The sequence below is a fragment of the Typha latifolia genome, chromosome 7, assembly GCF_019914945.1.
Source record: "Typha latifolia isolate L0001 chromosome 7, TyphaL0001v2, whole genome shotgun sequence".
NCBI lineage: Eukaryota > Viridiplantae > Streptophyta > Magnoliopsida > Poales > Typhaceae > Typha > Typha latifolia.
The window spans coordinates 2,704,530-2,726,550 of record NC_133092.1 but is presented as its reverse complement, the minus strand read 5'-3'; the positions used below and the strand labels follow the sequence as shown (position 1 = coordinate 2,726,550).

Below are 22,021 nucleotides of genomic sequence, written 5' to 3'. Positions count from 1 at the left end.
AATCGTAATATAAGTTTTCTTTTGCCACCGCACTAAGAAGGGGAATGATTGACATCTCCCCTCTAATTAAGGGACAAGTTTTTTTTAAGAGATTTTAAAAAATTATACCGTATAAATTATTTTTAAGTATTTTATAATCAAATCTCTTTTTTTATATAATAATTCTCATTTAATGCACTAGATTAATATATAAAATAATTTATAAATTCTTAAGTTATCCATGTATTTTTCATCCATTTTCTCTTCCTAAATAAATAAAAAGAAGAGAAAGAAAAAGAAAAGGAGGAAAATGAGGATAAGAGGGGAAAGATGGTGGAGAGATATAGAAAATAAGAGAAAATATAGAGGTATTTTAGTAACTTGGTCAGCATTAGTTAGTTAGTCAAAATAACTTCTAAATATTATATGAGAATTATAGAAAAAAATGATTGGTCCGGTTATAAAATTTTTAAAGACTTGTGTGAATTATAAAATAGATAAAAATATAGAGTGTGATTTATAATTTTTTTTTTAAATTTTAGGTAGTGAGGTGGGAGGGGGGTTGAAATGTAATTTAGCCTTTTTGAGTTAAACGTGGCATGCTGTCACTGGGCGAACTTGGTGTTAGGGTGTGTGGTCTTTGGGAGAGAATAAAAAATTAGGAGTGAAAGGTGGTATTTGGACATAATGGGCCAAGTTGGGGCGGGGGAGGTTGGATCATGTGGTGTGGGGCCCAGTGGCGGCTCACATTGTATGTAGAGAGTTATCTGTGGGTGGGTCGGACTAGACCAGCTGGTGGACAGTAAATACGTGTTAAGTGGCGATTGGAGGAAGAGTAGGCTGTCGCGTGTTATGGTCAGGAGTCGGTAAACAGAAGAGACGAACAGCCCATGCCGATCGGTCACTGATCTGCTGTCCCGAGTACGGGCATATGGAGACGGATGAATTGCGTTTACTTATTAACGAGTTTTTTTACTTTAAATAATATTATGAAAAAAATTATTTAATATTTTGAAAAAAATTATTTAATATTTTGTTGGTTTGACTCAGCAACTCGACTCGATTGATAGCTTAGAGGAACAGCTCGACAACGCGACGATTTGGAGCAAGTCTAAGTGACGTTTGATTTAGAGCAATTGTTCGACGATGCACGTAATTTTATAATTTAAAGTCTAAACTAGTCAGCTTACTATATTGGATAAAAGCTTAGTAAAACTTAAGTGTCTTTGTATCTAAAAATGATTGGTTCTTTGTCTATTTCATATCTAGCATTCGGGCTTATCAATAATAAAAAAAGTTTCAAAGATTTCTTTTTTTTTTATCAATAATAAAAAAACCACTGAACTATTCAGCATTACAATTGAATTATTCGTCAGTTCATTGTTAGTGTTCATCGTCGACTGAAAAGTTCTACCGTCCTATCCCAAAAAAGTAATATATATTCAGCAGGATAAACTATTCATCGGTTTTTTCATTTGAGAACATGTTAAATTGTCCGACGACTTTATAATATATTAAACACTAAATAGTTTAATAGTTTTCTAAGCAACTTATGATCTGGCATATGACGTGGTCAAAATGGAACTATCTTAGTATTAAGTTTTAGGCGAGTTAAGCAGATTGATAAATAACTTTCTAAAGACTTTGAACGAGAAATGTGAATCGAGATATTAGGACTAGCACTCTCCCATAAATGATTTAGATATGAGGTAATCCTTCTACGAAATGGGCCACAATAATCCCAGTACAAATTGGGCATATATTTAAAAGGGGGGCTCATTTATTTCTAATCAACATCGATCGCCTGCACGAAAGCCCATACAATCCCTCACATTAAATTTAAGCCCACACAATATATACTTCCCAATATATGGGTTGCATCAGACTAAGCATGGATTGATTTGGTGCATATTGGCACGAAGTATTATCTCTTTGATTAAACCCAAATCCAAACAAATATATAGTAGATTGATTCATTGTTGTAGCATTACATATATATATATATTAAACAAAAAAAAGGTGTGTAGTGAAAGTATAGAAACTGGAGATAGAATTTATATTCGCCCACATAAATAGTAGAAAATTTTGCTGAAGTCTACCATGAGAGTTCTCTAACAAGGATTTTAGGAAGAACACATATTTCTTCATCAGTCCAGCAAAAAATTGTCACTTTTGAGAAGCTTGATTAATAACTCTGCTAAGTTAAATAGAATTATACTGTGAGTAATGATTCGATATATATTAGTGAATTGCTGAAACAAAACTCTATCTCCAGATCTATTAAAGGATAAAATTGCTATTTTATATATCTTACTTATCGGCTTAATTCGATAATCCGCAAATTTGTGGATTTAGATGTTGGCTTAATGTAATGAGAAGTTCATCTCGATTTATGAACCTCCTTTATGCTTCCAGTCATTATGGAATCATGATAGCTTTTAAGCAATAAAAAAAGTCTGATCTTGAGCAGCTCCTTTTAGGTCTATTCCTGCCCATTTTAACAACCTCTGGATTTGCTTTCCTCCTAAGATCAAAGCCCTAACCTTGTCTTAACCAAATCAACCACATAATTGAGTTCTGATCATCATAATATCTTATTGGCCAAATCTTGGATTCTCTATTAACTGCAATGACGATGCTACTCTCTCTCTCTCTCTCTCTATATATATATAGATAGATAGATAGATACATATGCTCATATATCTGGGCCACAGTATATTTAATCAAATTTGATTGCATTACAGAACAGGCTCACAGCTGCTGTCATGCATATGGGTCCCCACATCATGCTCCAAATATTGTGAAGACAGTGATGTTGAAGTACCTAAGAAAAGGTTTATCTAACTTTAACTTTTGAGTATACTGCACTACTTTTGAGAAATATACTTGCTTGAGGTCCCTAATTACTCTTGTCTCATTTGGATTCTTCACAACTACAGCTAGCTTCTCCCTAAAGTTTTATAACATGAATGCGATGTTGCATACTTGCATGCAACCAAAGTTGTAAGACAAATGTTGAACAATATGTTGAACATGAATAAGACCTTTGTGTGTATCTAAATAGCTCAAGTTATGAAGACTCGTAATTAAATAATAATAATAATAATAATTTTAGATGAATAGGAAACAAGCAAGAAATGCTTTTATTAGAATTTACAAATTAGACAACGACAAGAGCAAAACCACACACTCACAGTTTACTTGACTGCAACAAAGCATGAGTGGCTCGGCTCAGAAGCCGACACCGGCGGCGCCGATGGGCCGATGCCGCTCCTTCCAGAAGCAGGCGTCTGGGGCCAGCCGAGACGCCGTCCTTACCGGCTCCGACTTGCATCGTGTCAGCGCTAGTGGTTCACATGGAGGTGAGCGAGGTGCTGGTACCGGCGGCGGAGGCTTAGGGGCCGGCTCAACGGGTGCGATCACCACATTAGCTTCACCTCCCTCGCCGTCACCTTCTCCCTCCTTCTTGGCCTTGGCTTTGGCTTTGGCTCCAGCTCCTCTGGTGAGGTGGCGGCGGGGATGGTGGACGAAATCGTTGGTACATACCCACGTCTCTTTTGATACCTCCATGGATAGCTTTGGTTCGTACATCATTAGTAGGAGGCAATCGGGCAAAGCTCCTCCTCCTCCATCGTCGTCTTCTTGCTTTCCTTCTCCCACGACTTGGGCTTCTTCTGGGTTTCCTTCCTCTGGCTCAGGGGAGCATGGCTTCTTCTTGGTCGTTGCTTTCTTGGCCTTCTCCACTGCTCTGATGTCCTCGTGCTCGATCGACAAGCTCCATCGTCTCTTGCTTTCTTTGTCTACGGAGAAGCTGGCTCTTCTTGCTTCTCTCTCATTGGAGAAGCTGGCTCTCCTCGTCTCCACCGAGAAGCTATGCCGTCTTGCCTCCTTCTCTCTTGAGGAGTCGCTCCTTCGTCTCTCTCGTCTACGTTTCACCTTTTCTTCTTCTCTGATCGCTGTCTCAATTGGTGGTTCTTCATGCAACTGTGTTTTCTCTGCTTCCAAGATGGCATTTTTTATGATGCATTCGTCTTTCTCACTCGCGTCTTGCTTCTCTTCCTGCCCCTCTTCCTCCTTATCCAAAGTTGGCTCTTTCCCTTCAAATAGCCCTCCTAATTCTTCGTCTCCTGCAGCAAAAACTACACCTTGATGCCTTTTATCTGTTTCTCCCTCAATTAGATCTACTTCCCCTGCTTCACGAACAACTTGTGCAACCACTGTTTCTCCACCCTCTTCTTCACCCACTTCTCCATGGATTTTACCATCTTGGTCTCTCTCCTCATTGCTTTCTTCTTCTTCTTCTTCTCCTCCCCCTTGGATCTTTGTAGCCGGTGAATCCCAGAACCTGCTCTCCAACGCTGCCATTCTTACCGGATCTGATCTACACCTCATCAGCAACAGAGCATTCTTCGGAGGAATGCAGACGCTCACCCTTCCCTCCTCCTCTCCCACCATCAAGACCTCATCTTTCTCCTCCACCTCCACCTCGATCTCCTTACTCTCCAGACCTACCTCTCCCTTTCCCCTCTCCTCCCCCATCACCCACCTCGCCGACGCCCTCAGCTTCTTCCCGCACTCTCCCCCCTTCTCCAACGACCTCCCACCGCACGGAAGCAAGCAGCTGAGCTCCGACCCAAAAGCTCTCAAGGATCCACAAATACTAATCGGGATTTGGTACACCCACCTCGGATTCTTACTCGGCGAACACTCGTTCCGCCTCAAACTAGCCTCGCCCACGAATCCCCTCATAGATCTCGACCTAAAGGACGCGCCTTTGGCCTTCGCCTTCTTCCTCCTCCCCCTCACGCGAACCTGACCGATGCACGTGACCTTGGGGGAAGACGGCTCCGCCGCCATGGCGGTCGGGAACATTGGGGATTGACCACCCTTAAGGCTGCGGCTGCCACGCAGGCGCCGGCTCAGAGAAGACGACAGCGACGTGGCCGCCGTCGCCGGCGCCGGCGTCCGGCCAGGGCTTGGGAGCGACTTCGATGAGGGGGTCCTCATGGAGCCGGAGGTGAAGCAGATGAAGAGATGAGCTCCGGCGATGGAGTTCTTTCTCCTCCTCATATCTGTGTGCGCGAGCTAATCTATTCTGGAGAACGGAGGAGAGGAAGTAGAATACTAGGGTTTAAGATGTGGGGTGCGTGAGATTCAGAAGAAAAGGGGGGATTTGTTGTGATGTGATTAGAGCTAGGATGGCATTGCAACCTAATCTTGCCATTTTAGTCCCAATCCACAGAGCAGACTTCCCATTAGTGTTATTGTGAGGTTGCCAATAAAATATATATATAAACAATATAACATAATGTCATAATGTTATTAGTCATCATTAAAATTTCCATGTATCATAAATCAAACACGCCATGTTACTCCAAGGCCCATGGAAGTTGGATTGATTGCAATCGAAGGGTCCCAATTACCAAACCAAATACATGGGGTTGATGGGACATGACCATCAAATCCTGTTAGTTATCCGATAAATTTAATCGTGTTAACTCACTATGATGGAGCATGGTGTCCAACATAGTTAATTAAATAATTAATTAATTTGCATGCGATACCTGAGACCATCCCAGCGAAGACGATGGTGATGGTCCAACTTAATGTCTATGGTTCATGCCACATCTACTACCATCCTATGCTCACTTATCACTGCCACCAAAGCACAGAGTGTTCACTTATTAGTGGCCCTTTTATACGATAATTTTTTTTAGGTAATAGGGTAGCTATTCAAAATAATAATAGGATATTATATAAAAATTATCAGCCAAGTTACAAAATCGTGAATATTAATATTTATATTATGTAAATTATGATAAATTTAATTAAATTAGTTTGTGGCCATTATAATACAATGTTTGGTACTTTCTAGTGATATTAGATGGATAATTTCATTGTTTATAACCCTTCGACCAAGCAAACGTAGACAAAATGATTTCAGCCATTGTTGCTTGCATGGATGACCAACATATTATCATGCCCTGCACATCCTTAATATCTACTCGACACTCTCTAACACTTAGTTGTTCGAAAATTAAAACTGAATCAAATATTAGACTGTGTTTCAAACTGAACTTGGTCAAACCGAACTGTTGAACCAAACCAAAGACCGGAGGGCCTGCACGTCTTTGGGAATGTCATCACTCCGCACTCTTTCTTGATGTCAAAGTATTGAGAGGTTGCACGTACGTACGATCTCAGAACACACGTTTGCTTGCCTATTGCTTGTTACTGCAACTAATGCATCAAACCACTTCACTCGATCAAACGCCCAGCATCCTATATATATATATATATATATATATATATATGAGCAAAAGGGCAGTTTTGGGGAAGAGATAATAGCAGGGGAGCTCACATGCATGGCCATTTGCATTAATGGCCAGATAAAATAAAATAAAGCAAAGGAAAGAGGAGTAGCAGAAAGTTCCAAAAAGGCTCCGTGGCATTGGCCGTGGACATGGACATGGACATGCATGCACGTGAGATTTGGAAGAGAGGAATCCTATATAAGTAAACGGATTGTTAGAATAATCTTTACTAGAGATTCGAATTAGCATCATGTGCTGCTCTACTGGTAATTAAGTCGTCCATTAATAGTGTCGAGCTTTGTTAAAGTTCTCCCGGGTCACATAACAGATGGGGAGCAAGGGCTTAGGAAATATACTTACTTACCAAGGAAATTACTTAGGAATCAGTTCATTACTTCCAAAACTAATACAGCCTGTTACACACTAAAGAAGAGCAGAAATAGAACGACAACTCTCTCCACACCACCGACGCTTGGTTGTAACTAGGTTAGGCTGTGTTCATTTGGGTTTAGTTTCAATTACTTTGGTCTCAACCTCGGCCCATCGACATATTTAAAGAGTTGGAGCCCAACCTAATGACCTGATAACTAGCTAATGAGTTTAAATAAATTATATAAAACTTTATTATAAAGGTTTAGACAACATATAAATAAATTTCAATATATACAAAAATATGTATATTATAAAAAAAATATAATTATGGGTAAGATCGAGTGGGGCGAGTTATTAATGCTCAAGTTTAGCTATAAAGATAACACCACAAAGAAAAGTGAGTTTCAAATCATATGACACAAAAAGTACGCATACGATAATTATTATAATTATTATAAGTCTATAGACGCGAAAACCTCATAGTAGCAGTGGCTAATTATAATTTAGTAGTTAAAGACTTAGCACCCTATGAATTTTTAGGTTTATTTATTTTGAGTTTATGAATTCCTCTTAATTAATTTAAATTTTTTTAACCTGATTTAGTAAATACTTTTTTTTTATTTTTAAAATATTAAAACTAATTAATCGTTCAGAGCTTAGTCTCAAATCAAACAAGGCATTAAAGGTGGAAGAGACGTGATTTTTTATTATTCAAAACCTCTATTTTGCTTTTAATTTCTTAAAAAAACTTCTGACTTTAATTTTCATAATAGATAGTTATTATATAAATGAATTAAATTAACTTTAGATGCAAACTTATCTTAATATTTTTAAAGGTAACAAAATATGCTGCTCTATATTCTATTAGCTGCTGTGAGATGAAAGTTAACATAGAATAATTTATTTTTTGAGGTAGTACAAATAAAATGTAAGGGCTGAATAGGTAATATGTAGAGTATGAATTATATAAAAAAAAATATAGGGTGTTTTTGATCATTTGTTTCTAAAAATTGTGTGGAATCACCGACTATTTTACTTTTCCTCTCTAAAATGCAAATGGAGGATCATAGGATGGTTCGCGGGAATCACCTCAAAGAACGAAAGGGGGAAAAACTAACCCCCAAAACAGGACCCCTTTATGACCTCCCTCAAAATTGAGACGCTTTCCCTCTTCCCAATTAAAAACCTTGCTCTATCATTCACGCGAAATCTTCCACTCCCTTTTCCCCTTCAATTCCAAGAAGAGGAATCCAAGAGAAGGCGAAGAAGACGAGGCGAAGATGATGCAGATGCTCCGCTGGGGCTCGGCCTCCAAGGACCGGACCTCTTCTCCAAGCTCCGAAATTTCCAACCCTAACCCTAACCCTAACCCTAACATGGCTACTCCTCTCGCGTCTTACTCGACTGGATTGGTCGGCCCCGCGAGGCCGCTGCGGCTGGTGTACTGCGACGAGAAGGGGAAGTTTCGGATGGACCCGGAGGCCATCGCCGCCCTCCAACTCGTCAAGGGCCCCATTGGGGTCGTCTCGGTCTGCGGCCGCGCCCGCCAGGGCAAGAGCTATATCCTCAACCAGGTTTTTTGCTTGAGTTCTGCGCCACTGTTTTGGCTTTTAATTCTTGACGAGATTTCGTAAACCTTTGCCTTTTATGTAGAATTACATCACGAATTGGATAATATGCTGTTCATAAAGTATATTTTAATCTCTCAAAGTTAAGTAGATTTTCTTATACTATAAGGCACGCTAGAAGAAAAAAAATACACTAGAAGGAGGTCCTCTGTGTTAAAATGGTAATTTTGGGAGAATGTGTCTGTAAACATAACCAATTGGAACCGCGAGAGTAGGCAAGGTTTTTACATCATTGGAGAAGACTCGTCTTCATGATGGTTTTCTCAGATTGCGATGAATGCTGCCACTAAGATCTAGGTTGTTCAGAAACTCAGAAAGAGGTCTCTTTTGTAGCTGAAGCCTGACTTATTTACTTTTATTTAGGTTTTTCTGTTGGGTGAATGGATTGGTTGAGATTAGAAGAAATTGAGCCATTATAATGCTTCACTTTTGGCAAGAACATATAGTGTGATTTGGTACTTCTGAAGCCAGATGAGCAGATAGACATCAAAGAAGTTAGATAATAAGAGACAAAACTATATAAACTTATTATTAGTTGGATGATTCTTTATTTGTTTCACCTTTTTTTGTCTTCTCATTTTTTTTTTAAATCTCTTGACAGTTTTCATATAATACTTTTGCTGAAAACAAATTCAACAATTATCCATCTCGGTAACTGTCTCTCATATCTGCTGAATTTTCAGATGTAGAAGTAGAATATGCATAAAAGTAGCGCAAGATAAACTATTTCAACCCAAGCCTTAATATATTTGAGGTTACATCAGATTTCATATAAGAGTACACTCACGTAACATCACGGCTTCTTGGATGACTACTAATGATGCAACCAGTAGCTTGCAAAAGTGCAAGATGACCAGTTGCAAATTTGCAATCTTTGGAAAATGGTGAGCAGCCTAGAAGAATAAATTTGAGGCTTATCAATTGAAGCTTACTTTTGTATAAGCAGTAACATGGCAACCTTTGTGATCTTGTTTTTTAGTTCCTGCTGTAAATGAAGCATTTTGATAATATTTGAGTCTGGTTTGATACCACATTTTTTTTAGTAAAGTACAAACCACTAGAATTGAAGTTTTAATAAGTTGAAGAAGAAAACATACTGACAGTAACAGCAATTGCAACCTCTCCAATCTGTAAATTCATCGCCGAAATTGTTTATAAAAATAAAGTAAAAGTTATGAAGAAAAAAAGAAGGAAAAGCAAACTTGATAAGGGAAAAGTTGATATGACCGTTGGTTACTGACCAATGATATTCATTTGATCTTCATTATTTACACATCAAATCTTGGTAATCTTGTTCAACCTTTTGGGGGAGTAGGTGGGGAAGCCAGGAAGCATATACAAATTGGGAAAGGCAAAATAGAGAGAGAGGTGGGCCTCATGAGATGTTTTCATAAGATGATATATCTGCTTGAACATTTTGATCATGTACGAGTTGGATATATGTCAAACTAGGCTCCTATTCCAAACTATCTGGTTAATAGATCAAATCAGCTCACATCTTTTTGGCCAAGGGCCAAAACATTATAGAAACGAGTCTGAAACTTCTGCAGCGATGAATGTAACTATACTTACATATGATACTTTAGCCTTTTCCCATTACAATTTCTGAACAACTTTCAAGATAGATAAAATAGTTTCTAAATTTCTGGCGCAATTGTTATTTACATATTTTATTACCATGTCGTGTTGCAGTTGCACATATCAGTTTGATATGCCAATTGATTTTTTGAATTTGTAGTTATTAATTTAAGTTACTAATTAGCTATAAATCATTAACTCAGGTTATTTTTTTGTTCTACAGTTTTATTATCTTAACGAAAATTAATATATGTTGGTCTATGGTAGCTTTTGGGAAGGAGCAGCGGATTTCAAGTAGCTTCTACTCATAGACCATGCACTAAGGGACTATGGATGTGGAGTGCACCAATAAAGAGAACTGCTCTCGATGGAACGGAGTACAGTCTTTTACTTCTAGACAGTGAAGGAATTGATGCATATGATCAGACGGTGAGGATATTGTGATATGTTGGACTGATGGTTCTTTTTTACTTGAATTTTTTAATTCCTTTTATTGGTTTTCTGGGCTTGCATTGATAGCCCTGGCCTAGATTGAATTTCACAGAAGTTTTGCATCTTCTATCAACTGCAGCTTGTGGAATATTTTTCCCATGTTTTTACTCATGCATGGCTCATGGACATGCCATATTTATTTATGGCTAGCATATCATTTGATAGTACACATCTTTTTTATAGTAATGATAAGGCCACAGAGCTGCATGTTGCATTTGAAAGATATACTAGGAATCCATCAAGAAAAAGTCAGCAGATAAGGTACTGGACACTAGACGTGGTCATTTGACCATTTAACTTATCTGATCTAAGCCGCAAACGGGAAGGAATAAAGTGATTCCGGTCAATGCAATTCTTGCATATGATAGGAACCAATAGTTTCACCATATATTTCAGCTTAGAATTTTGCAATAGTCCAGGCATTACAATTTATTATCGAACCTCTGGGTTTCTTGTAGGTTTAATTTTTCTGATTCTTATGTTAGACTTTATTTTCATCATGTTCTAGGGAGATCATTGTAGTTAGTGATTCAGACATTCAATTTCATGCCTCTCATTTTCTTTATCAGGGAACATATAGCACCCAGATCTTCTCCTTGGCGGTTCTTCTATCGAGCATGTTTATCTATAACCAGGTAAAATTATGTTTTCTCTTGATTGATAAGATTGAAGCCTGAAGTAACCTTTAATTTTCTAGTTGGATATCGTATATTTTTCTTCAAGAAAATATTTGCTTAGCTAGTTTTGGCTCTCTTTCCTGTCCAGATGGGTGGTATAGATGAAGCTGCTCTTGATCGTTTATCACTTGTTACTGAGATGACTAAGCACATTCGTGTTAGGGCGACTGGTGGAAGGTCTACTGCATTAGAGCTTGGACAGTTCTCACCTGTCTTTGTTTGGTTGTTGAGGGTATTAACTTTTGAATCTTTTTGAAGCCAATAATTGTGAAGAAAAATTTCATGCTTACTGAGATAATCAAGCATCTTGTCTTTATCTGTTTTTTGAATCGGGTTTTCCAATTGAATTATTATCTATTTCTACTGATCTTCAGGATTTTTATTTGGACCTGGTAGAAGATAATCGGAGAATCACCCCACGTGATTATTTGGAGTTGGCTTTGAGGCCCATGCAAGGTGGAGGGAAAGATTTGTCTGCCAAAAGTGAGGTACCTTCTAAGCCTCTTCTACAGTAATCTCCAACATTGAGGTGAAGTTTTAATTTTTACTAGCATTGAGGGTGTCATCTGTGAGGTTAACCCTTGCCTCATATGCATACTGTTGTTGCTGGTTTGAGTCAAGGAGTCAACCTCTCCAGTCCCACGCCCTGCATTGGGAGAGCCTTGTGCACTTGTATGCCATTTTACCATCAGATACACATATTTTCCTATAAAAAGAGGGCGCTGCAGGGCAAGAGCTTCCTACTACATTGGGGCCTCGGGAGGGAATAGATATGTAGATTTATCCTCATTACTAAAGGTTATATATGGTTTCCTAACACGGTGCTAAATATATTTGCTATAAAATGTTTTAACAGATTCGGGAGTCCATTCGTGCTCTATTTCCTGATAGAGAATGTTTCCCACTAGTGCGGCCATTGAACAATGAAAATGAACTCCAACGCCTCGACCAAATCCCTGTAAGGCTTGTTACTTGCTTTTCTTTATGCAGTTAATTTTTCTGGCTCAGTAGGCAATTTTGCATTTATCTATTTCAGACTTGTATATATTTTACCTGTTCTGCAGTTAGATAGATTGCGACCAGAATTTAGAGCTGGCTTGGATGCCCTAACAAAGTTTGTCTTTGAGCGAACAAGGCCCAAACAAGTAGGGGGTACAGTTATGACAGGTCCTGTTCTAGCTGGTATTACACAGTCATTCTTGGATGCCATCAATAATGGAGCTGTTCCTACAATATCTTCATCCTGGCAGGTTTGTCTTGTTGAAGAATTTACATATACATGCTATTATTTTTCTGTCTCTGATTATATTCCTGTTTTTCATTTTGTGGGGTTTTCTGGGCTTCAATATACGATACCTCTATCTTCAGGAGGTTGCAGGCTAAGGGGAAATCATTAGCTAAGACATTACACTCATGGAGTGATGTAGGAAGATATAGATTTGATACAAAATGTTGTAGGGCAATTTATGACTAGGACCTAAATAAATGCATGACTCCCATAAGCCAAAATGATCTGAATGGTATGCAAGGGAATCAATGACCTTTCTCAAATAAGATTTAATATGTAGGCAAGGTTGAGAGATAGAGGCACAGCTCCACAAGTATAAATATGCAGCAAAAAAGTCAATTAAGAACTGAAAAGAACATCCGGAAGAAACGAGAATTCAGGTCTGCAACCTTTCAACTTTACTCTTTAAGAGTTGACAAAAAACTAAACTTTTTAAACACTGTTCTTGCAAAGCAGAAAACTGATTATTGTTCACCTATGTGTTGGGATTCAAAAAAGAAAAGAATGTGAGAATGAATGGTTGGCTTTCGGGATTTTCAGAGAATATTTTCTTATATGTATGATGCAAATCAGGTCAGATCGGATCGCATCATGAAGATATTGGGCCCAATGGATTAAGTCTATTTATCTTTTAATTGATTCATGTTAATTTCTTATGTAAGCCCTTAAGGTAAGTTTAATTATATCATATAAGTCCTTAAGGCAAGTATAGTTAAGTTATATAAGCCACTAAAGCAAGTTCAATTAAGTCAAGTAAGCCACTAAGGCAAGTCTTTAAGGCAAGTCCTAATTCGACTCATATAAGCCTTTAAGGCTAAATCCAAGTAGGACTCATTTGTACCCAATCTCTATATATAGAGAGGTCGGGTTTTATTAATCCAAGCATTGTGAATTAATTGAGTATAGTTATTTTTTTTTATTAGCGCATTTATCATTTTTATCGTAGCCGTTAGATCGTCTTTATCTTCATAGGAATAGATCGTAATCGTAGAATTCTCCTAAGCATTCAAACCCCTAGTTACCACCTCCCTCCAGTAGCCACTCTATTATATGGCCATCCACTAGGGCTGTTAAGCTTGACGAGCGGCTCGGCTGAAGCTCGAGTCCGGTTCGGCTCGGCTCGGTCAGAACTGTGTCGAGCCCGAGCTATTGAAAACGACTTGAAATTAATATTGAGCTGAGCCTGAGCTGGAGCCGGCTCGTTTAGACTCGGCTGGATAGGCTCGATAGCCTGGCTAACTACAACTAGAGACACGTGGCATAAAAGAATAATTGACACGTGTTCCTCACCCCACCCTACCTTTACCCATCACTCGTCACCCACCCATTACTCTCACCCAACACTGTAACCTTTCCCACTCTCACACTCATCCACCAGACCACCACCCATATCCTCACCCCACGCGACCGGCCCGCCCTCACCCCACTCGCACCCCATCCTTACCCATCTGGTCTCCTCTCCGTCGGCCTCCATTGGTAAGCCCTCACACCTCCTATCCGTCGGTCTCTATCGGCAAGCCGCCACCACCTCCTCCCTCTCCGTCGGCCTCCATCGGCAAGTCGTTGCCACGGTGCCACCTCCTCTCTCCGTTGGCCTCCTCCATCGACCATCTCCTCGGCATCAGCCTCCTCTTCTTCCTCCACTCTGTTGGCTTCCCCCTCTATTGACCATCTCCTCGCCGTCACCTTCTCTTCCACCCATCTCCTACTCCTTCGGTAAGCTGTCGTCCACGCCGCCACTTCCTCATCCTCTAAACAAGCTCGAGCTTTGCTCGAGCTCGACTCGGGCTCGGCTCATGCTTGGTTAGGCTCAGCTCGAGCTCGGTTCGAGTTGAGCTGAGATGAACCTGAGCAGAATTATAAGGCTCGAAAGTAATTTCGAACCGAGCCCGAGCCGGAGCTGGCTCGCACAGGCTCTACTCGTTTATACCCCTACCGTCCACCACCACCCTTGGCTGTCTGCTACCTTTCATCGACTGCCGCAACGTAGGATACTTACCATTTTGCTCCATTCTAACTTTGCTCCACTATTTTAATTATATATATATTTTTTTCATTCAGATGTCCGATTGACGTGAAATCAGAACCATTAGAACCTTATCTTGTGAGGCTACCACCACCTAAATTTTCTTAATTTTTTTACGTCCTGATCGGTCTAGATATCGTCCGTAACAATGTAGTAGAATTATAGTAGATGTTATAGGAGGTTTTGGGGGTATAGAAGAGCACCCGGAGGGGCTTGCCAGTGCTTGTTCTTTTGCAGTTACTGCAGAATTCCTACAACAGAAGGAAAATATTCCAGCAAAGAGGGGGAAAATATGAACCTGCTGAGATGAGAAGTGGCCGGCAGGATCTGGTGTGAAGAGTAGAGGAATAAAAAGAGATTAGAAGAGAAAAGTGGAAAACAGAACTGCAGAAGTACAGGAAAAAAAGAGAAGAAAAAGGAGTTGTGGATACCTGTATTTTTTGCTAGTATAATGATGGCCTCATTGTTCTCTAAATTCTTATTCATATAAAACTTTTATTATTTGCCCATTTCATCTATTCTTAGAAGTTGCTGAGAGAGCAAAATATGAGAAACATGGTAAGAAACTGAGAAAAAAGAAACCAGCATAATGGTAGCCATCTTCTTCACTCAATTTTGCACAGCTTTCTCTTAGCACATGGCATTAAGATGTACCAGTAGGAAAATAGAGTTCTGTGGGTTAGCTTGATATAGAAACAGTAAACTATGTGACTATTTAGGTGTTACTTTCATATTCTAACCTAATCTTTTTTATGATATTTCCTACCACAGAGTGTTGAAGAAGCAGAATGCCGCAAGGCTTATGATTCTGCAGCTGCCGTTTACAGTGCATCTTTTAACCGTAACAAACCTGCTGAAGAGGTAATTGCTATACTATTGCTCCGTAGATGAGTAGAAGCACATGGTATTACCTAGACTAATTCTAATATTTTAGGATGCTCTAAGGGAAGCACATGAAGAAGCTATGCAGAAATCACTTGCTGCTTTTAATGCTAATGCTGTGGGGTCTGGCTCAGCACGTATAAATTATGAAAAACTTCTTCGTACTTTTTGCAGAAAGGCATTTGAGGTACAGACAACCATTATTTGCTTATTATCAGCACTCAGTTTTGTTATATTAGCAAAATGTTGTTGCAAATCAACCTAAAGATATAATTCCTGTCTCAGTTTTGCCTTTCCAATATCTTCTTTCCAATTTAATCTTTGTTTTGCTAATATTTTCATGTAATTGAATTAAAATCAAGAAAGTGAGGCCATTTTTAAGATTTCATTCAAGCAGCTGCAATACCTTTTGCTCACTAATGTGCTTATAACTAACTATTGGCTAATTTTATAATTTCTTGTTGATTTCTTGAAGTTGTATTTTATTAGTGACACTTTAATTGTTATCCAGTTTTCCTGAGTACTTATATGTCCATCTTTAATATTTTTTGTACAATAGTCTGTTGAGGCCATTAAATAATATTCTTCTTTTGCAATCTACTTGCTTCTTAGTTCACAAATAAATCCTACTATAATTTTTCCCCTACCTACCTTAGTCTACACAAGAAGTCATAAATTTAGGTTTTAGGGTTTAGATTTTGAGGTTCACTTGAAGTCATGGTAAGGCTTACTCTTTGCATCCATCATTGGTTCAACATAGAATAATTTCTTCATTTTTAGGGTAACTTTGTGTACATCTTCCCTTCTGAGATCTTGTTTTGGTAAGAGCCTCATGGGAAGCCCCCTTTTTCGACATCATTTAACTCAAGACCACTTCATACTCAAATTTGTTGTTGAGATAATTGTCATCTGCATCTCGTACTTCCCACATGCATGCATTCATTTCTTTCTATGTTAAGCTTTTCTGTCTTAGAGTCCATGCTTCTAGAGCAATCTTGAGAGGACAGTTGTTCTGGTGTTTGATGTTATGTGATTGAGTAATTTTGGTGTGCTATGCAGGTGTATTAGTGATCCTTAACCTTTTAGTATATAATCTGCTTTTTTTCTTTACCTTTTATTTTATAATAATTAGACAATATATCTTGATCTTTTTCTGAAATAGAGTTGGAAAAGGCTGAAGCTGAAAATTTAGTTTGTTTCAACTTCATGATCACTAGTAGTGTAGATTCTAGAGCAATAAATTGTACAAGCTAAAAGCTTTGAGCATTATTTTTCGCAGCAATTCTTCTTCAGCGATTTCCTATGTGCATCGCTCACTGTTTACTGAATGTTGGTGCAGGACTACAAAAGGACTGCATTTCTGGAGGCTGACATGCAATGTTCAAATGCTGTTCAGACCATGGAAAAGAAGCTTCGAGCAGCTTGTAATGTTCCTGACGCCAAGGTTCCTGGTGTGATTGAGGTAGGTCATTTTCACTTTGTACTTGTGCTCATACCTTTGCAAATATGTCTCATCCTGTACACTGATATAAATTTGAATGCTTGAACTAGTTTAGTGTTGGTACTAATAGGATAAAATATTCATACAGCTAAATACACAATGTCTAATAACTGAATTCATTTCTTATCTCAAGGATATCTCGAAAGATTAGACAGAAAGCACTTGAGGGCATGAGGCTTCTGCCTATATGGGGTGTGGTGAGGGAAACTGTACATAGTCTTGCCATTATTTTTTTAAGAGGTTGTTTCCCATGACCTCTTGTAAGGGGTGTGATAGGGGAAGATGTATGTAACCTCACCCTTATCTTTAAAGACAAAAGAACTTAGTCCAATACTTGAACCCATGACCTATGGGATGCAAGGAGAAACCTGTACCTTCATACCAAGTGATCCTCTGAGAAAGCACTTGTGATTGTTGGTTAACTTTCTTTAACGAAAGAGCATTATGCTATCACAAGAATAGCCTGATCATCGAGAAGTGGTATATTACAAGGTTATCAAGGGAAGCATCTTTCTCAAAAATTGCACTGTTTGCTGTCAATTAAAATGAGCAGTTCATTCTGAAGAATTATTTTTCTCCGGACTCTCTTTAGACATTTCTGTATGAAATCTCATCAAAATACTAATTACCAAAGTCATCAACAAAGGTGTGTTTTTCTATGGTACTAGCTCTTTTCATTTCCAGATGTTGATAATAGTGATGCCTACAAATTTATACTACCGAGTGTGTTTCACGAATCATACTCACACCCAGATATGTCACATCATGGTCACATGGGCATTTTAGGTAAATTCAAATAGTTAGGGTAATTTATATAGAGCTTACGATGGAAGAAAGTATTATACTTTAGATAAGGCATGATTTGGTTACACTTTTGTGATCGTACAAGGATCTACGCTTTGGAACATCTCAAGGGTTTGGTTAAGCTAGTTTTCTGACTTTTCCTGTTGTTTGATACTCAAGCTAATACGGCCTTATGGAAGTGACCGCTCCATAAGCAGCGGTGTTCAGAGCTGTCATTCTTTATCAAGGAGATAACAGAATTATGCACGCAGACATATAAAAGCTCTGACAAGGATTAAATATACACACAGACATATTATCATTTGGAAATAGTTAAATTCTGACCTTTCCATAATAGTTTAAATATAATTTATAAGAAAAGGTCACCCGCTTATCTCTTTTAACTTTCTTCTGCAGGTTCTGGAAAAACTGCTCTCTGAGTATGAGTCATCTTCTCATGGTCCAGGAAAATGGAAAATTTTGGCTACCTTCTTAAGACAGAGGTTTGTTCCTTCCTTTAACCCCAGTAATATTTGGCTGCTAGGCGAAATTATAATTATCCAGGTGAAGGATGATGATTATGGCCACATTTGGATATCTGGGTTTTATATTCTATTTTTGCTGCAACATGTGAAGTTATTTCAGGCTATTTGCAGAAAAAAGTTCTTAGGTAAACTGAATGCATTCATTTTATATTAAATGCATATTTATTAGCAATAAAATGTGCACAATTTATACCAGATATGCGCACATATGTGCACAAGGACACATTTTTGTTATTTTAAAAACTAAAAGGTTTTTTTGCACAAATGCCCCAAATTATTTCAGATCAAGTAGAATAAAACCTGACTGACAGTTTTATATTTGTATAGACTATCTAACCTGGATTGAAAGTTTCTCAACATCTTAGTTGCTAATATTGTCATTCCAAATGGAGTTGGTATATTATCATTTCATAACATTGTAGCCTTTTCTTAACAATTTGGGGTGATGGACCTCATAGTTGAGAAGGCTTTGAGAGGAACTTGCAAATTCCTATGACCTATGCTGAGCTGATGTCAAGCCCTCTAGAAATTGGTTTTTAAATTCTGAGTTAAGCAAAATCAGCCTACATGGGTTTCATGAACCTATGGCCAACTGTCTAAAGCAAAATCATGCTACTGCTATTAGGATATTAAATGTACTCAACTTTGTTGGATGTCATTAAGATTGGATTGATAAAATTGAATGACATCAACATCCTGTACTCTTTAGACGTGGCAGATTTTCATTATATAGGAAGATATTGTTGAACTATCAGTTTTACCCTTTTCGATTAAAATTGGATTAGATATGCTGGATTTGATGAGTGAGGATCATGACCACATCAAATTTCTTAATTGATATCTGAAGTTATGAAGTGATAAGCACTGAAGATTGCTAGGGAGACAAAATAAATCATCCCATGATTCTCATTTCTCAAGTACTTGCATCATCCGATCTCACATGTTATAGTCTCAAGACATGAAGTAATCATCCCCCACATCCTCTAGATACCAAAAGAGTCCATAAGAAGGAAAAAGATGATAACCTTGTTTTGCTACTTATGATTACCTGCATTTTTTTTTAATTTCTATCTCCAATGCAGTTTGGGAGGACCTATTCTGGACCTTTTTGTGAAGCAGTTAAATCGAACTGAATCAGAACGCAGTGCTCTTGCATTAAAATGGCATTCAAATGAAGAGAAATTGGTGCTTCTGAGGAAGCAACTTGAGGCAAATGAAAAGCACAAATCTGAATATTTGAAGCACTATGAAGATGCTGTCATTGATAAGCAAAAGATTTCCGATGATCTTAGTGGCCGTATTGCGAATTTGCGGAGCAAATGTAGCACATTGGAAGAACGATATTTGAGCCTTTCTAAGGATCTCGATCTTGCTAGACGGGAGTCCTCTGATTGGAAAATTAAGTATGAGCAAAGTTGTTCAATACTCAAGGCTGAGGAAGGCAACTTTACAACTCAAAAAGCAGCCTTGGAGTCCAAGTACAGTTCTAGTGAAGGGAGACTAGTAGCAGCTCGTGAACAGGCAGCCTCTGCTCAAGAAGAGGCATTAGAGTGGAAGCAGAAATACGAGATTGCCGCTGCACAAGTGAAAACAGCTTTGGAGAGAGCAGCATCACTGCAGGAATTAACTAACAGAAAGGCTCAAGAAAGGGAAGATGCTATAAGGGCAGAATTTGCTTCTCAACTAGAGGAAAAGGTTAATTAACTATATATTTTGTCCTTTTCTTTTCCAGTTTGGTTGGTTAAGTCATGCCTGATGCATCATTTTTTATAACAGGGAGAGGAAGTCAAGAATTTGAATGCTAAGTTAGAGCATACTGAGGGCCATACAAGAATTGTCGTTGCCAGATTAGAGGTAATATTTAGATCCTCACAAATAAATATTATTTTCTTCTCTTTCAATTAGAACTGTTATTTTGGATATTAAATGATCTTAGGTGCTGATGGCAATGATTTGGACTTCGTTTCCAGGCTGCAGAATTTAAAATACAGAGCCATGACATGGACACTGCGGTGTTGAAGGAGGAAATTAAGAATTTGAATGAGAAGTTTGATTATGAAAAGACTAGAGCTCAATCATATGAAAAGGAAGGCAGAATGCTGGAACAAGAAAAGAACTATCTTCAAGAAAAGTATCTAGCCCAGTGTGAGAAATTTGATGAAGCAGAAGAAAGGTGTAAAGTTGCTGAGAGGGATGCGAAGCGAGCTATTGAGTTGGCTGATGCAGCTCGGACAGAAGTAATAGCAACTCAAAATGACAAAAGTGAAGCACAACGGTTGTCTATGGAAAGATTGGCCGTGATTGAAAGAGTTGAGAGACGAGTTGATAATCTGGAACAGGAGAAAGCAAATCTATCTGATGAAGTTCAGAGGTTACGTCTATCTGAAACGGATGCCATATCCAAGGTTGCACTGCTTGAGAGGATGGTTGACGAAAGGGAAAAAGAAATTGAGGATCTACTAAGTCGGAGCAATGAGCAGAGGTCTGACACCGTTCAAGTCCTTGAAACACTTTTGGCGACAGAACGTGCAGCTCGAGCTGAAGCTACCAACAGAGCAGAGGCCTTATCATTGCAGTTGCAATCTACACAGGGCAAACTAGATTCACTCCACCAGGAATTGACTTCTATTCGTCTAGTTGAAACTGCACTGGACAGCAAGCTTAGAGCAGCTTCTCATGGGAAACGCTCAAGGGTAGATAATGATATGGGAACTGAATCTGTCCAAGAAATGGATGTTGATGGTCAGGTAAGGAGTAGAAAGAGATCTAAAAGTACTACAAGTCCTTTAAAATATGTCCAGATGGAAGATGGTGGCTCTGTTCACCAGGGAGAAGATAATATTACGCAAAGCCAGGAGCATCACGAAACTGAGTTGGAAGATTATTCAAAGTTCACTGTTCTGAAGCTGAAACAAGAACTCACAAAGCATGGTTTTGGTGCTCAACTGCTGGAACTTAGGAATCCTAACAAGAAGGATATTATTGGTCTTTATGAGAAGCATGTCCTTGGACAGTAGCTGTTTGTCTGTCACTGCATATACTAGGTTGAGTTCTTCAGATGAAATGCAAATATATACGTGGAAGTTGGCCCAACTGAACATTGTAGCAGTATCAAGAATGTCCTCTTTTACAAATTCACATCCTTATCAAGTTCACCCAAATCGATATAATCAATGAATGTTTGTATGCTTGTTCTAGATTCTGGAATTGGCGTGTGCCTGTATATTCGTGAGTTTGGTTTCTCTGCCATTCGACACAATTTATGGCAGATGTGAGCCTGTACTGTTTATGAACTTATAGGTTCCATATGTAACAAGATTGTATAGTGCTTGGTTGGCTTTTGCTTTAAGGATTTGCTTAACATTCTCTAGCCATGCCGGCATACCGGATGATCATCCTTTGACAACTTTGTAGTTCCAAGATTCCAAGAACCATTCAAATGCTATTCAAGCCAAACAAGATTTGCAAATGTGGGTTAGGGGAGGGAAAGATAATGCAGCATTGTCCCACATTGCTATAGCTTGAGATTTTGAGAAGCATTTCAATAACACAAAAACAGCTTTACTTGCAATCAAGAACCTTCCTTTGCCAGCTTCAGTAGTATTATTCTCAGTTTCTACTTTCAACCTTATCTAAACCTTCTGATGTAGGGAAATGGGAAGGACTTCAATACTGTTATTTTCATGGCGAGATGCGTCCCAATCGTGCTGATGCTTGGAAGTTATTCTTCATTAGTCATTAGACTCAACCCGTTATTTAGATCGTGATCATCAGTATTTATTCATACTAATGAAGATGATGTAACAAATTACAGAGAAATAAACTAACTTTACTATTAACTGACCAAAATATTATGCCCTGATTGCTTCATATTCTTAGGGTTGCCAATAGAGAAAATATTTATTACGGCACCTCTCTTGCTCTCAGGACCATTATGCCCAAGAACAAAAGTCGTA

General features: G+C 38.6%; 2 protein-coding genes across 2 annotated transcripts; one reads left to right on the top strand and one right to left on the bottom strand.

The window, feature by feature from the left end:
- Positions 1–3,088: 3,088 nt before the first annotated feature.
- LOC140791719 (uncharacterized) lies at positions 3,089–5,237 on the bottom strand. Its single transcript, XM_073142354.1, has one exon. It carries the CDS (start codon positions 5,047–5,049, stop codon positions 3,211–3,213), a length of 1,839 nt encoding a protein of 612 aa, XP_072998455.1. The 5' UTR covers positions 5,050–5,237; the 3' UTR covers positions 3,089–3,210.
- Positions 5,238–7,718: 2,481 nt separating this feature from the next.
- On the top strand, positions 7,719–21,414 carry LOC140791888 (uncharacterized). Its single transcript, XM_073142603.1, has 14 exons — positions 7,719–8,239; positions 10,139–10,300; positions 10,933–10,998; positions 11,129–11,272; positions 11,415–11,528; positions 11,897–11,998; positions 12,105–12,290; positions 15,126–15,215; positions 15,289–15,423; positions 16,576–16,698; positions 17,938–18,023; positions 19,148–19,760; positions 19,842–19,919; positions 20,036–21,414. Exons 1-14 carry the CDS (start codon positions 7,946–7,948, stop codon positions 21,080–21,082), a joined length of 3,240 nt encoding a protein of 1,079 aa, XP_072998704.1. The 5' UTR covers positions 7,719–7,945; the 3' UTR covers positions 21,083–21,414.
- The last annotated feature ends 607 nt before the right edge of the window (positions 21,415–22,021 follow it).